Source organism: Prunus mume, linkage group LG5 (genome assembly GCF_029339155.1).
Source record: "Prunus mume cultivar Tortuosa linkage group LG5, ASM2933915v1, whole genome shotgun sequence".
In the NCBI taxonomy this organism is placed as follows: domain Eukaryota; kingdom Viridiplantae; phylum Streptophyta; class Magnoliopsida; order Rosales; family Rosaceae; genus Prunus; species Prunus mume.
The window spans coordinates 29,815,155-29,830,915 of NC_142702.1; the positions used below are offsets into that span (position 1 = coordinate 29,815,155).

General features: G+C 39.9%; 2 protein-coding genes and 1 pseudogene across 4 annotated transcripts; 2 read left to right on the plus strand and 1 right to left on the minus strand.

The window, feature by feature from the left end:
• Positions 1-642: 642 nt before the first annotated feature.
• LOC148917537 (uncharacterized) lies at positions 643-3,313 on the minus strand. The gene is given in 3 exon segments (XM_089052470.1): positions 643-1,409; positions 1,412-2,191; positions 2,692-3,313. Coding segments are annotated over 3 exon segments (2,169 nt in total).
• Positions 3,314-4,230: 917 nt separating this feature from the next.
• Positions 4,231-14,149, plus strand: LOC103333599 (neuroblastoma-amplified sequence protein). Of its 2 annotated transcripts, none has more exons than XM_016794649.2 (12): positions 4,231-4,447; positions 4,563-4,611; positions 4,769-4,942; positions 5,255-5,456; positions 5,628-5,821; positions 6,284-7,277; positions 7,639-8,618; positions 8,708-8,796; positions 9,072-9,431; positions 9,565-10,798; positions 10,977-11,242; positions 11,338-14,149. In XM_016794649.2, exons 1-12 carry the CDS (start codon positions 4,364-4,366, stop codon positions 13,948-13,950), a joined length of 7,239 nt encoding a protein of 2,412 aa, XP_016650135.2. In that variant the 5' UTR covers positions 4,231-4,363; the 3' UTR covers positions 13,951-14,149. The 2 variants fall into 2 exon arrangements, with proteins under 2 accessions (XP_016650135.2, XP_008234690.2); XM_008236468.3 differs by having other exon boundaries at positions 4,232-4,447; positions 9,565-10,804.
• A 333-nt stretch (positions 14,150-14,482) lies between these two features.
• LOC107881222 (DNA-binding protein RHL1 pseudogene) lies at positions 14,483-15,500 on the plus strand (annotated as a pseudogene). Its single transcript, XR_016127018.1, has 3 exons — positions 14,483-14,782; positions 14,950-15,036; positions 15,138-15,500. The product of XR_016127018.1 is annotated as a DNA-binding protein RHL1 pseudogene (transcript).
• Positions 15,501-15,761: the final 261 nt, after the last annotated feature.

Sequence of the window (15,761 nt, forward strand, 5' to 3'; positions counted from 1 at the left end):
TTGCCTTTGAACAAATAACCTTCATTGAGAAAGTAATCTGCCATTGGCTCTTGATTAGTGCACTTAATCCAAATTTCCCGGAAATCATCGTCACCTGCATATAATTCCTTCGGACATTCAAACCCCACAACTTCTTGAGTCAGCGTGACTAATAATGAAGCTCTCCTACTCAGCGCATCTGCCACACGATTGGTCTTGCCGGAAGTATGCTTGATAACGAACGAAAATTTCTGCAAAAAAGTCATCCATCTAGCATGCATTTTATCAATATTTTTCTGGCTGTTAATATACTTCAACGCTTGATGATCTGTAAACAAAACAAATTCCTTCTGGATAAGATAGTGCTCCCATTGCTTCAAAGCTCGAACAACCGCATAGAACTCTTGGTCATAAGTACTCCACTTTTGACGTGCATCGCTTAACTTTTCAGAAAAGAACGCAATTGGCCGCTTGTCTTGTGAGAGCACAGCTCACTCCCACACCGACATCACATTCAACTTCGAAAACTTTCTCAAAGTTTGGAAGAGCTAGAACCGGTGCGGTGCAAAGCTTTTCTTTTATTTCTGCAAAGCTTCTTTCTTGCTCCTCTCCCCAGTGAACCGGCCCTTCTTCAAACATTCTGTGATAGGTGCAGCAACGGTGCTAAAATGCTTCACAAATCTTCGTAAAAGGTGGCCAAGCCATGGAAGCTTCAACTTGAAACTCTTTGAGCTGGCGGTCAAGGATTGCCTTGATCTTCTCGTCATCTACCTGGATACCATTCTCACCAACAACAAAACCCAAGAACAGTAGCTTATTTGTGCAGAAAGTACATTTTTTAAGGTTCACATACAACTTATTTTCTCTCAACACATCTAAAACTTGTCTCAAATGCACAAGATGTTCTTCTTTTGTGGTACTATAAATTAAAATGTCATCGAAATAAACAACGACAAAAGAACCAATGAATGGTCGAAGAACCTGATTCATGAGCCGCATGAAAGTGCTAGGTGCATTTGACAATCCGAATGGCATCACCAACCATTCAAATAATCCGTCCTTGCTCTTGAACGCTGTTTTCCATTCGTCTCCAGGTCGTATGCGAATCTGGTGGTATCCGCTTCGCAAATCTATCTTAGAAAACACCCTTGAGCCGCTAAGAACGTCCAGCATATCTTCTAACCGTGGAATGGGAAACCTGTACTTGACTGTTATCTTGTTGATTGCCCGGCTATCAACACACATTCGCCAAGTTTTGTCTTTCTTTGGAACCAGCAAAACAGGAAATGCGCAGGGACTCAAACTCTCCCTGATAAATCCTTTCCGCAGTAATTCTTCAATCTGTTCTCTCAGGATGTCATTCTCCTTGGGGCTCATCCGATAATGGGGCAGATTCGGAAGGCTAGCTCCAGGCACCAAGTCAATTCGGTCTGTATGTCCCGCATAGGAGGCAGCTCGTTTGGCAGATTTTCAGAAAGTAGTTCCTGAAATTGATTCAAAATCTGCTGCACATCTTGTGGAATGTCACCTTCTCCTCCGCCAATTTTCAACAACCCCTTCAACACCAAGGGACAAAAACACTCCGCTTCTTTGACAGCCTCGTTCAACTCCTGCTCGCTGTGAATTAGGGTTAGAAAACTAGAACTCCTCGTCTTGGGCTCAACAGATTGCTTTGCGGGCTGTGTGGTTGCCATTGCAATTTTCCGGTTGTTCCAAGAGAACAGAATTACATTATCTCGTCCCTTGAAAGTTGCATCCACATCAAATTGCCAAGGTCGCCCTAACAAAATATGGCATGCATCCATGTCAATAACATCACATAATATTTCATCTCTGTAATGCTTACCAATTGACAGTGGCACTCGGCAAGTCTCAGCTACACGAACCGAAGGGCCTTTTTTAACCCAACCTAGTGAGTAAGGGCTGACATGAGGCTCCGTAGATAACTGCAAATACTCCACCAATTTCTTTGACACGAAATTCTCGCAACTTCCATTGTCGACGATCACATCACACACCTTGTTTTTAATTGAGCAGAGGGAACGAAAAATACTATGACGCTGCCCTTCCTCCTTTGGTGCCAAAAGAACTCTCTGCAAAACCAAGGTAATCTTCTCCATTCCTTCCTCAACTGCAAATTCAGCCCCTACATAATCATCTTTCCCGACTTCATCGTTTTCCTCATCTTCATCGGCTTCTTCGATAAAGTTGGCTGCTTCCGCTCTGGACAAACATTAGAACGATGCCTGGTTTTTGGCAACGGTAGCATATGTCCGTCATGGGCTTAGCATACGGATTCTGGGACTGGTTTCGGGCTGCCCTCATTGTAATTCATTTGCTACCTTCGTTGAAATTTTTGTTTTGGCCAATCTTTGGTTTTGTCGATCCTCCAAGATTCTGCTCTTGTGCTTTCCCTTATCTCCTAAGCCACTAGAAGCACCAGCAGTATATTCGAGGCTTCCGTCGTGTTCTGCGGAAGTTGGGTTGGCGTTTCTCCTTCTCCAACAATTCAGCCTTCAATGCCATGTTAATCGCCTCCTGCAAAGTCCATATATTCTGCATACCAATTTTTTCCTGGATGGAAATCTTCAGCCCATTGTTGTACCTCGCGACCTTTTGGTTGTCAGTCTCGGTCAAATGGTTTCGCTCACCAAACGCATGAATTCTTGGTATATTCGAAAGAACGGGTGCCTTGCGCACCTAGGTACATACGGTAAAGAATCTGCTCATAATCTGTGGGCAAGAATCGTTCCATCATAAGCGACTTCATCTTCCGCCATGTTCGAACCCGTTGCTTTCCTTGCCTCTGCCGTAAATTTTGCAATTGATCCCACCAAACAGCCGCTGTAGCTTTAAGACGGAAAGCTACCATCTTCACCATCTTATGCTCAGGAACCTCCATAATATCGAAAAACCTCTCCACTTCTACAAGCCAATCCAAGAAGTCTTCAATCTTCAGATTTCCCCAAAAGTTAGGAATTTCTGCTTTAATCCGATAGTCGCCAAAATTCTCGTAATTACGATTACGATTACGAGGATTATTAGCCGGTGGTGGTGGTTCTTCAAGTTCTTCTTCTGACTCTGACTCACTATCCGGAATAAGTTGCCTCCTATTATCTCTTCTCTCGCCATCTCTACCTTCTCTTCGATTATTATCCCTGCCTTCTCTTCTTTCGTCATCCCTGCCTCCTCGCCTATGGTTGCCACCAAGAGCTTGCAACAACAATTCTCGCATCTCCCCAAATTGGGTGGTTAGGTTGTCGATCCGTTGGTTTTGAGCGTCCAGATCCGCTCGAGTAATTGGGGCTGGGACATCAGCTTCACGATCACCCATGATAAGACAAGAATACCAAGACGGGAGAGACCCGCTCTGATACCACTTGACGCAGCACAAGCAAATAAGGTTTCAAACGAAAACCTTGAGTAACAAGGAAACTGGAATCCACCAGAAATTAAGAGAAACTCTCTTTGATTAATTTGATTAAAATCTGAACTGCCAAAAAACGTTAGACGAACCCGTCTAAATACACAACTCTCAACCCTTGTAACTGCTAGGGGAGTTATTACAAATAAAACTGAACAACAGAATTAATTCGGAGACTTAACTACGTAACTCAAACGAAAAAAGAATTTATTTGGAATTAACTTCGAACTTCGAATGCAGTTTTGAAAGGCCAAACGACTCACCACGTCCCTTTTCTTGCTCAACCGCGATTAAATCTGCCATCTGTTCTACATCATTATCCATCCACCAAAATCCATCATGTTCATGTGTGTGACTGGAATATTGTTTGACATTTCCAAGATATAGAACATATACCATACCATCATCCATAAACCACTTAGAAATGTCAGTCTCGTTTATATTAGAGAGATGCGATCCAAAGACATTATAACTATGAGTTGTGTTACAGTTGTTCCCCACACGTAGATTGTTTAAGCATGTTACGCCTGCATCTCATTCACCAACAAGAGTGGACGCCTGATCTTAGCAAAATTCATAGTACTATTATAGAGATGAGGTGTATACAAAATAGGATCAGTGTTGAAGGGCCCATGCGGCCACAAGTTGTCAAGCTCTGTCCCGAAGTCCAAAGCCAAAGCCCTGGCCTTGGCTAAAGCTAACTGTTTAAAGCCAGTTATTCTTTTTGACGGCCCTATATTGTAGTCCAGGCCCGAAAACTCTGAGTCCAGGTGAGGTTTCACCCAAAAAAAAAAAAAAAATTTGAGAAAGAGGAAAGACAGAAAGAAAGAAGACATGAACAAAACCAAATGTGGGGTGCGTTTACTGTGTCTAAAGAGTCGAAAATCATATGCGGGTGTGGTTTTTGAGGTCTAGGGTTTGAGATCTTGGAGGGTGGAAAAGACACTGAAACGTTTGGCCATGGATGAACCAACTCCCACAGTATTTTACGAGACACGACGTCACATTACGAGGCCCTATACTCCCAGTTACCCTCCCCAACAGGTTCTTAAATATATTGTTTTCTTGAATTTCAACATAATCAAATTCATCTTCCGTAATCGCTCAATTAATCAGTTTCCTGATTGTTTTTCTTTTCCGATTGATTTACGGAGTTCAGGCCAATGACGGCAGTAAAGGGAGCTTTCTTTCACTGCTTTCCCTTCAAGGTTCATCTCATTTTCCCTAATTTTTATTGTTTATTTCTTACTGATAGAAGATTATAATTGTTTTTTTGGTTTTTTTGGATGAATTATGGTGTTTGACACGGTGATCATGTCGCCTAATCTTAATTGGTTGACTTGTCTTTCCTCTTGATCCATGAAGGTGTGAACCAACTCAAAGAGAAATGGAACGAATACAAACAGCCAAGAAAATTGAGAAAATTGGCATCATTGTTTATCTCTCCAAGAGGTGAGCGTGTGGCTGTGGCTTCTGGAAATCAGATAACAATTTTGCAGAAGGAGGATGACTACTCAAAGCCATGCGGCACTTTTACAAGTAAGATGTACTTGCTGATTTCGTTGACCTTACCTTTGTGGAATCATCAGTTTCTGTTATCTTGTTGCCTCGTTTTAATAGCTGTAAACTGAAAGCCTTGAAGTTATCAATATTATAAGGGCATTGAATTTTCAGTATTATATGTTGTCCCTGCAAAGTTGGGGTATTTGCCTATGAAAAGTTAGCCTATATGAGATATACATGCTTTAGAAATTTGAATTTGAATTTTGTCTATTTTGGCAACCAAATGTGTAGATTACCTCATCCCTGTTTTACATTAAAATAGTTACTAATTTGTGTTCTATGCATCAGGCGGCAGCCTTACTTCATTTACAACAGGGACTTGGTCAGAAAGTCATGATGTTCTTGGAGTTGCTGATGACACTGATACACTATATTTTATCAAAGCAAACGGTGATGAGATAACAAGGATCGCGAGGAGGCATTTAAAAGTATCTCTACCAGTAATAAGCCTGATTGTGCAGGATGATTCTGATGCACAGAAATCTTGTCTGTAAGTATTTTTTTTTTTCCTGCTCATAGGCTGTGCAAAAATTATGCATAAAAGAACGTTTGCAAAAAGTAGTTTCTTGTTGTTCTTTTCTTGATTTTGTGGCTTGAGGTTCTAGTTCATTGTTTGAGTAAACCAAAGGTTCACTCGTTGAAATTTATGAAATGTTTTCAGGTGTAGCTTTATTGTGGTCACATCTGATGGTTCCCTTCAGCATGTTGAGATCTGTCAGGATCCAAGTTCCTCCATATATTCTGCACGCACCTCAAATAATGGATTAACTGCAAAGGGGCAGCTCCCTGACAATGTTTTATGCGTTGACTACCAACCAGGGCTTTCTTTGCTTGCTGTTGTCACACTAACCTCAGGTTGAAATTCTGTCATGCTTCCTACTACCTTTATTTTGGTTTTTTCATTGGTTATGCATGAAGATAGTCATTTATACGGGCCTTTATGTGGTTGATATCATTTTTTAGATTAGAATATTAAAAAAATCTACACGTTTTACATGAATCTGGATAATCGGGTGACCTTCTTTGTTGTTGGAAGAATGTCAGAAAAACTCTAGATGTTTTTGTTGGTTCATCAGATTGTGCAGATACTTGCATATGATTTTTTTTGGTGTGGTGACTTTGTGGTTGGTTGTTAACCACTGTGTTCGTTGACCTTACATAAAATTTTATGTGGTTGTTTTGGGACTTTGATCTAAATATATCCTGGATACAAAAAATGTATTGACATTAAGTTACAAATTATTTCTAGAAAGATGGAAAATGATGTAATATAATAACCAGACTACTTATATTAATTAATTCGTGATTATCTTCCAGGTTCTTGTTATCTTTCTCTTTGGCGTAGAAGTAGGATCATTGATCTGGAGCAGCTTGTTACCATTCAGTTTGAGGGTTTTTATTCCAAACCAAAAGGTCAGAAAAGTCAGCTAGCATATCCAAAGGTGCTAATCTCCCCACAAGCCAAATTTGTTGCTACTTTAGATGTGACAGGATGCTTGCACATATTTAAGCTGGATAAAGACTGCTTTTCACTTTCAAATTTTACATGCAGAGAGAGATGCGAGTCAGAACTGACCAATAATTTGTCAAGTGGAGAGGGGGAACATTTAAGTGATGTTGTGGATTTTACTTGGTGGTCTGACCACATCCTTGCTTTTGCAAAAAGGAGTGGCTTTGTTACCATGCTTGACATCCTTAGTGGCTTGAAAGTTCAGGAAAATGGAACTGTATATTCTAAGCCCATTATAGAAAGAATAAATATGTTTCAAGGAAACATTTTTCTTTTGGAGACCATTTCATCTGAAGAGAGATCTAACTCAAAGGAAACTAATGATTCACATAGTATGGAGCATATTGCAGTGGACAGCCTTGACCAAATTGACATTTCTTCATTGAACTGGAGCCTTGTATCATTTTCTGAGAGGTCCATCCTGGAAATGTATAACATTTTGATTAGAAATGAAAAATATCAGGCTGCCTTGGATTTTGCTGATTGTCATGGGTTGGATAAAGATGAAGTCATAAAATCACAGTGGTTGCATTCAAGTCAAGGAGCAAATGAAATAAGTACCTTTTTATCAAAAATTAAGGATAAACCTTTTATACTTTCTGAATGTGTTGACAAAGTTGGACCTACAGAAGATGCTGTGAGGGCCTTACTTGCATATGGGCTGCGCCTAACCAACCAGTATGGGTTTTCTGAACCTGAAAAGGAAGAATGTACAGAAATTTGGGATTTCCGCATGGCTAGACTTCAGTTATTGCAATTCAAAGACCGGTTGGAGACGTTTCTTGGGATAAATATGGGCAGGTATTTTACTCTTCAGGACCTATATTTTTACATTAGCAAAATGTTATATTTTTGAATACCTCTCTGTATTTATATGCCAACTTTGGATTATAGTAACTTGTACAAAGTAGACACTCATCAGCATCAAATTAAACTTTTATTTTCTTTCTTTGGTTGGTATTTGCAGTTCCTCTCTCTCTCTCTCTCTCTCTCTCTCTCTCTCTCTCTGTCATTAGTTATTATTGAAAAAATGGTGTTGATTGAATATATTTTTGATTTGCCCATATGAATATGGGTGATGATTTGCTCGGAATTTTGATTTTTTGCCATACCTGTGATGATTGCTACTAACCAACAGTTGAATGACATAGTTTTTATGCAGGTTTTCTGTGCAGGAATATAGAAAATTTCGAGCTATGCCTTTAAATGAAGCTGCTCTTACTCTTGCTGAAAGTGGGAAGATTGGGGCTTTAAATCTCCTGTTCAAGCGCCATCCTTATTCACTGGCTCCTTTCATATTGGATATTTTAGCTGCTATCCCTGAAACAGTTCCTGTACAAACATATGGGCAGCTTCTCCCAGGGAGGTCTCCCCCTACAAGTGTAATTTTGAGAGAAGAGGATTGGGTTGAATGTGAGAAAATGATAAATTTTATCAACAGATCACCCAAGGACCATGAGATTTGTATCCAAATCCAGACGGAACCCATACTCAAGCAGTGCCTAGGATCTGTTTGGCCATCTACTAATGAACTTTCAATATGGTACAAGAAGAGAGCTAGAGATATTGATAGTTGTAGTGGACAGCTAGATAATTGTCTTTGCTTGATTGAGTTTGCTAATCGCAAAGGTGTATATGAGTTGCAGCGATTCCATGAGGATGTCTCATATTTGCACCAACTTATTTATTCTGATGACAGTATCGGTGAAATAAATTCCAGTCTGAGTCTTGTCATTTGGGAACAATTATCTGACTATGAGAAATTCGGGATGATGCTTAAAGGAGTTAAAGAAGAAAATATGATTGGAAGGTTGCGTAATATGGCAGTTCCATTTATGCAAAATAGGTTTCATTATACAGTCTCAGTTTCACAGGATCAGGTTGCAGATAATCATCTTACCCCAGAGCATAACAAGGTTGAGTCATTTCTGGTTAGATGGCTAAAGGAAACTGCTTCCGAGAACAAATTGGACATCTGCTTGCGGGTAATAGAGGAAGGGTGCTGTGATTTCCAAAGTAATAGCCTATTTAAGGATGAGGTTGAAGTCATAGACTGTGCCCTGCAGTGCATTTATTTGTGCACTTCTACTGATAGGTGGAGTACTATGGCAACCATATTGTCAAAGCTTCCACATATTCAAGGTAATTACTTATTTAGAAGTCTGGTTTGTGTGATAGTTAATTAAAATTTTATTTTCTGACGAGTACCTTTTTTCTTGCTGACTGAACAGGTGGTGAAATAATTGTTGATGGTCTTGAGAGAAGATTGAAATTGGCAGAAGGCCACATTGAAGTAGGGAGGCTCCTGGCATTTTATCAGGTTTGTATTCTTCCATGAGAGGGAAGCTTTTTCCGATTATGATATTATACTACTACCTTTTACCCAACAAAAGAAAAAAAATTTGCCCAGAGGGCAGGCACACTAGATTGTGTGTTTAACAGAGTAAGAATAAATGACATTGTAAATAATTAAGAGAGCAGATCCCAAAATCTTGGTATCTAACTGTTCTGAGAATATGACTCAGGCTGCAATTTTATATTCCATTGGTTTTTTTTTTTTTTTTCTTCATTTAATTAATATTGTCGTGGTTCCAGGTACCAAAGCCACTGAATTTTTTCCTAGAATCTCATGCTGATGGAAAAGGTGTAAAGCAAATTCTTCGCCTTATACTGTCAAAGTTTATACGTCGACAACCTGGTCGATCAGATACTGATTGGGCAAGCATGTGGCGTGATATGCAATGCATTAGGGATAAGGCATTTCCTTTCCTGGACCTGGAGTATATGTTGATGGAATTTTGCAGAGGGCTGCTGAAAGCTGGGAAGTTTTCTCTTGCCAGGAATTATTTAAAGGGTACAAGTTCAGTTGCTTTGGCATCTGAGAAGGCTGAAAATCTTGTCATACAAGCTGCAAGGGAGTATTTTTTCTCAGCTTCAAGTCTTACTTGTACTGAAGTAAGTATGAATATGCTTATGTTTTCTGATGATTTATGATATTCGAGCATGAAATGATACATTTAAGCGTTCAATGTCGTAGCACATTAATACTTGCTATCTGTGTTAATTAAATCATTGCACAACTTTCCAGATCTGGAAGGCTAAGGAATGCCTCAATTTATTTCCAAGCAGCAGAAATGTCAAAGTGGAGTCTGATATTATTGATGCACTTACTGTTAGACTTCCCAGACTTGGAGTGACTCTCTTACCCATGCAATTCAGGCAAATAAAAGATCCGATGGAGATAATTAAAATGGCAATCACATGCCAAACTGGTGCATATTTACATGTTGATGAACTCATTGAGATTGCTAAACTTCTTGGATTGAGTTCTCCAGACAACATATCTTCTGTTCAGGAAGCGATTGCCAGAGAAGCTGCAGTTGCTGGTGATCTCCAATTGGCCCTTGATCTGTGTCTTGGTTTGGCTAAGAAAGGGCATGGTCACATTTGGGACTTATGTGCTGCAATAGCAAGGGGTCCTGCCCTTGAAAACATGGATATAAATTCTCGAAAGCAGCTATTGGGTTTTGCTTTGAGCAATTGTGATGAGGAATCCGTTAGTGAGTTGCTCCATGCATGGAAAGATCTAGATTTGCAAGGTCAATGTGAGACATTAATGATGTTGACAGGGACTGAATGTCCAGATTTTTCAATTCAAGGCTCCTCGGTTATTACAGGTCCAGTCCATGGTATTCAAGATATAATCAACCTAAAAGGTTGCTTGGAAATGGTTGAAGGAGCTAGTTGTGATGATCAAGAAGTTCATCTTAGTAACATTAAAAATTTACTTTCTATTGTTGCTAAAAATTTGCCTGTTGTGAATGGAACCAGTTGGGAATCTGTTTTGACAGAAAATGGAAAATTTTTGTCTTTTGCTGCCCTTCAACTTCCATGGTTGCTTCAACTAAGTAGGAATACAGAACACAGTAAGAAATCGATTGGTAACTTGATTCCTGGAAAGCAATATGTGAGTGTAAGAACACAAGCTTTAGTGACCATTCTGTCCTGGTTGGCAAGAAATGGTTTTGCTCCTACAGACCATGTGGTTGCGTCTTTGGCAAAATCAATTATTGAACCACCTGTTACCGAAGAGGAAGACATAATGGGTTGCTCCTTTCTCTTGAATCTGGGGGATGCCTTTAATGGGGTTGAAGTCATTGAAGAGCAGCTTAGAACAAGGAAGGATTACCAAGAAATTTCTAGCATCATGAATGTGGGGATGACTTATAGCTTGTTATATAGTTCAGCAATTGAGTGTGAAGGTCCTATGGAAAGGAGGGAGCTGCTACTGAGGAAGTTTAAAGAAAAGCACATACCACCTAGTACTGGTGTTTTTCTATACTTATTTGCAATCTGCTATGCTATCATTTTACAGCTCTATTAATTACCATATATATGCCAAATATACTTTTTTATCATGTCTTTCACCTTTTTGTTCAACACCTTTTCCATGATATGGTGTTACTTAATGGTTTTCTTATGTTATTTTATTGCTTTCAGATGAAATAAACAAATTTGACAAGGTACAGTCTACCTTTTGGAGAGAATGGAAACTGAAATTAGAAGACCAAAAGCGCGTTGCAGATTTCTGTAGAGCATTAGAGAAAATCATCCCCGGCGTTGACACTGCACGCTTTTTGTCTCGGGACTTTAATTACATTGGAAGTGTTGTTTTTCCCCTGATTGATTCAGTAAAGTTAGAGAAGAAGCACATTTTGAAGGACGTTTTAAAATTAGCTGATGATTATGTCTTGAACCGTGCAGAGGTAGGCAGCTACGTAGTCATATATCTATGAAAACTTTAATATAGAAGATAAATTTTTTGCCCATTGGGTGATGGTGTTCTACTGTTTCCTTGCAGGTCTTTCTACGTTATCTGAGTTCTGTCCTTGTTTCTGAGGTTTGGACCAATGATGATATTACTTACGAAATTTCAGAATTTAAAGGAGAAATAGTTGGCTATGCTATAGAAACCATCAAAGCTGTCTCCTCCAATGTATACCCTGCAATTGATGGATGCAACAAGTTGCGTCTTGCTTACATGTTTGGTCTGCTCTCTGACTGCTACTTGCAACTGGAAGAAAGCAGAAAAGAATTACCAATTATACACCATGATCAAGAGCATCTATCTGGTTTTGGATTATCTCGTTTTTACAAGTTAATGGAGCAAGAGTGCAAAAGAGTTTCGTTTCTTGCGAACCTAAATTTCAAAAATATTGCTGGCTTAGGTGGTTTAAACTTAAAGTGCTTAAGCCATGAAGTCTACATGCACATATATGAAAGTAGCTTGGAAGCCTTGGCAACGATGGTAGAGAGCCTTGCCAGTATATTTTCTGACCCATTGTCGAAGGGTCTCATAACGTGGCAAGATGTCTACAAGCATCATGTTTTGAGTTTGTTGACACCTTTGGAGGCTAAAGCTGGAACTGATTCGATCATCAAAAGCACTGAGGACCTTCAATGCTTCATATGTCAACTTGAGCAGAGCTATGAATATTGCAGAAAGTATATTCTACTCTTGGCACATGTAGATTCTTTGAACATTATGAAGCGGTATTTCACCATTATTGTACCTCTTTTGGGTTCTTATGGGACTCTACCCGATAACTCATCTTGGCAAGAATGTCTTATAATTCTCTTGAACTTTTGGATAAGATTGATTGATGAGATGAAGGACATTGCATCTCATGAGGAAGCCGGAGAAAATCTCAGGCTGAATCTGGATTGCTTAGCGTGTTGTCTAAAGATTTTCATGAGGTTGGTAATAGAAGACACTGTCTCGCCAAGTCAGGGCTGGGGTACAATTGTCAGCTTTGTCAGTCATGGTTTAATTGGCAACTCTGCTTCTGAACCATATATGTTCTGTAGATCCATGATTTTTTCTGGTTGTGGGTTCGGAGCAGTGGCTGAAGTATTTTCTCAAGCAGTATTAGGGGGTCCCACTGGTTCCACTTTGGCAGGTGACACTGAAGTCCAGGAACTTCCCCTTCTCTACTTAAATATTTTGGAACACATTTTAAAGGATGTGGTTGTCCGTGAGTGGCAGGACTATGAGAACTTGTATAAGCTTTTATCATCTTTGAGTAAATTAGAAGGTGATCTAGAGGATTTGGATAAGGTCAGGCATTTAGTTTGGGAAAGAATGGCTAAGTTCTCAGATAACCTGCAGCTACCAGGGTCAGTTCGAGTTTATACTTTAGAGCTCATGCAATTCCTCACTGGTAAAAGTACCAAGGGTTTGTCTGCCAGTATACATTCTAGTGTTATGCCGTGGGAAGGATGGGACGAGGTGCATTTTATGAGTAACAAAAGTGAAACTACTGATCGGGGGTTGGTTGATCATAATGATACACCTAACAGGTTTACAAGTACATTAGTTGCCCTCAAATCATCACAGCTTGTGGCAACCATATCACCCACCTTGGAAATTACTTCCGATGACCTCTTGAATCTAGAGACAGCTGTTTCTTGCTTCCTAAAGCTGTGTGATGTTGCTGAATCATATTCCCATGTTGGTTCTTTGCTTGCCATGTTAGGAGAGTGGGAAGGATTTTTCTTGGTGAGGGAAGATAAGAAACCCTCTGTAGAAGCTTCTGATACTGGAAATGACTGGAATGAAAACTGGGACGAAGGATGGGAGAGTTTCCAGGAATTAGAACCTCCTGTTAAAGAAAAGGAGAGTTCCTTTTCCATTCACCCTTTGCACGCATGTTGGTTGGAGATTTTCAAAAAACTTGTAATGCTCTCCCAGTTTAAAGATGTTTTAAGACTGATTGATCAGTCCTTGCTTAAATCTAATGGGATATTGCTTGATGAAGATGGTGCGAGGAGCTTGAGCCAGATTGTTCTTGAAAGAGATTGTTTCACGGCTTTAAAGCTGGTGCTACTACTGCCTTTTGAAATGCTACAGTTGCAGTGTTTGGCTGCTGTTGAAGACAAGTTGAAGCAAGGAGGCATCTCCGACTCGATTGGTGGGGACCATGAGTTATTAATGCTAGTATTATTCTCTGGGGTTTGGCCCACTATCATCTCCAATTCTTCCTATGGTAACACGTTATCTTGTATCTGCTATTTGGTCGGCAACTTATCCCACAAGTTTCAAGCATCTCAGTTACAAAAGGAGAGGCTTGTTCAGAAAGGAAAGGGTGGATGCGAAGAAGAAAATGAGAGTTGGTTGTTGGTTTTTAGAAGAATACTCTTCCCCTGTTTTATTTCAGAGCTTGTGAAGGCAGATCAGCAACTTCTGGCAGGACTCATTGTTACAAAATTTATGCACACAAATGCGTCACTTGGTCTTGTTAATGTTGCAGAGGCAAGTCTTGGTCGGTTTTTAGAGGTGCAGCTCCATGGACTACATGACCCCCTTGATGAGACACGTTCACAGGAAACCTTGAACAATGTTGTTTCTAGATTGAGAGGCAATTTGGAAAATCTGATCCGGGGTGCATTGTCGTTGCTTTCAACCAATGCTTGATGAGAAGGCATGATGAACCTTTTTTTCTTCCTAATCAAAATAGTTGTCTTTGCACTCGGAGTAGCGACTAGTGTATTTTTTTGTTAGGTAGTGATTCGAATGTATATATTTATACAAAGAGTGTAAACTAGACGCCATGTTTATTGTTTTACTAAAGGAATACATATGATCTACCGAGGCGGAGTGATCCTTCTGGCTATCCTTTCTTCCGTAATGCGTATGATCCGCCGAGGCGTGGTGATTCGAAATATACTGATGTGTAAATAAGGGGTAAAAAAGGTATAGCCGGGCGGCTATACCTTTTAAAGATATTAGAAGAGTAGAGTCGCTCGGCTATACAATATATTAATATTTAAAGAGTATTTAATTAGTATAGCCGTGCGGTAATGTAGTTTAATATATTGGAATATTTAAAGAGTATAGCCGCCGGCTGTACCTGTTGCAATATATTAATATTTTAATAGTATAGCCGCGCGGCTATACTGTTGAAATAGTATGGTCGGGCGAACCTCGTCATCGAAGAAGAAGCGCAATGACGAAGAGGATCCAGCGCCTTCTCCAACAACCTACTAAGTCCCACGCGCCTCTCACCCCCTCAAACACTGTTGTTACGCACCATGGCAAAGACGTTCTCAAGAAATCTCCGCGAAAGAACCGGTTCCTCTTCTCCTTCCCTGGCCTCTTTGCCCCCATGGGAGGCGGTAAGATCGGTGAGCTCAAGGATTTGGGCACCAAGAACTCCGTCTTATACCTCGATTTCCCTCTGGTGTACTACTTTCATCCTTGCTCCTTTTCTACTTTTATTTTGCTTGTCTGGTTTCTGAGAAAAATTTAACCTACTCTTCTCTCTTTGCGTGCTCTTTTACACGTTGTGCACATAATTTTCAGAGCTATTGTTTCATACAACTTCCACCTAGAATCTTCTTCTTGTTTTTCTTACAGAGTGTGGTAACGCTATTTTTTACGCATATATTTCAGCATTAGCTTTTCATGTCCCAGATCGTATTTTCCGATGCTTGGTGGATTGGGACACAAGCTGAGAACCGTGAAGAAGACCAACTTGATTTCCCTAAGGAACTTACTGAGGTTAGTTTCTGTTCATATAGGTCTGTCGTGTTGATAGAATGTACATAACATTTTTGGTGATCCACTCTCAGGAATTTGTTGGTTTCGGGGACAACACACAGAATATGACTTTAAAGGTGGTGCAGAACATTCCCCAAATGTTAAGGTTGAAGATAATGTATCAGATGATGGAAACAAAGATTTGATGAGAGCGAGCAACAACTGTTCGACATTCAGCAAGAAGTGCCGGAAAACGATTCAAGTACTGGCCTAAACATTTTATTGCACTCACTAGATACTGTCGTAAGAGATCAGAAGCTGCAGGAATTAAGTACACGCATACTAAATATGCAAAGCAGATACATATATAGGTGTACAGATATGTACAAGAACATACAAACACACACACACACACACACGCATGTACATTATAGGTGCTGAGGCCATCTCTGAATGATAATATTGGAAACAAAAGATGTTTTTTAACATTTGTGCTGCATTACCATATTTGCGTTTTCAGACCTGTCTGATATACCTATGAGTAAGTAGTTTTTATCATCCAAAAGAAAAAGCGAAAAAAATGGATGAAACATATTGCAAATAGTTACAAAGGGCACTGATGCCCAATGTCCATTCTGACGTCACTTATTGAAGACGTGAACGCACTCATTGCTTTTCAGCAGATGAGTTGTGTGGGAGTGTAGCCTCTACGGATATTAAATATGTAAACTATTAGACGATTATCT

Bases quoted from the DNA above. Each gene is read 5' to 3' on its own strand.
- LOC103333599 (XM_008236468.3), top strand. From the start codon at position 4,364: ATGGATGAACCAACTCCCACAGTATTTTACGAGACACGACGTCACATT. The intron at 4,448-4,562 runs GTTCTTAAATAT...TACGGAGTTCAG, and splicing joins CCAGTTACCCTCCCCAACAG to GCCAATGACGGCAGTAAAGG. The intron at 5,457-5,627 runs GTAAGTATTTTT...AAATGTTTTCAG, and splicing joins GATGCACAGAAATCTTGTCT to GTGTAGCTTTATTGTGGTCA.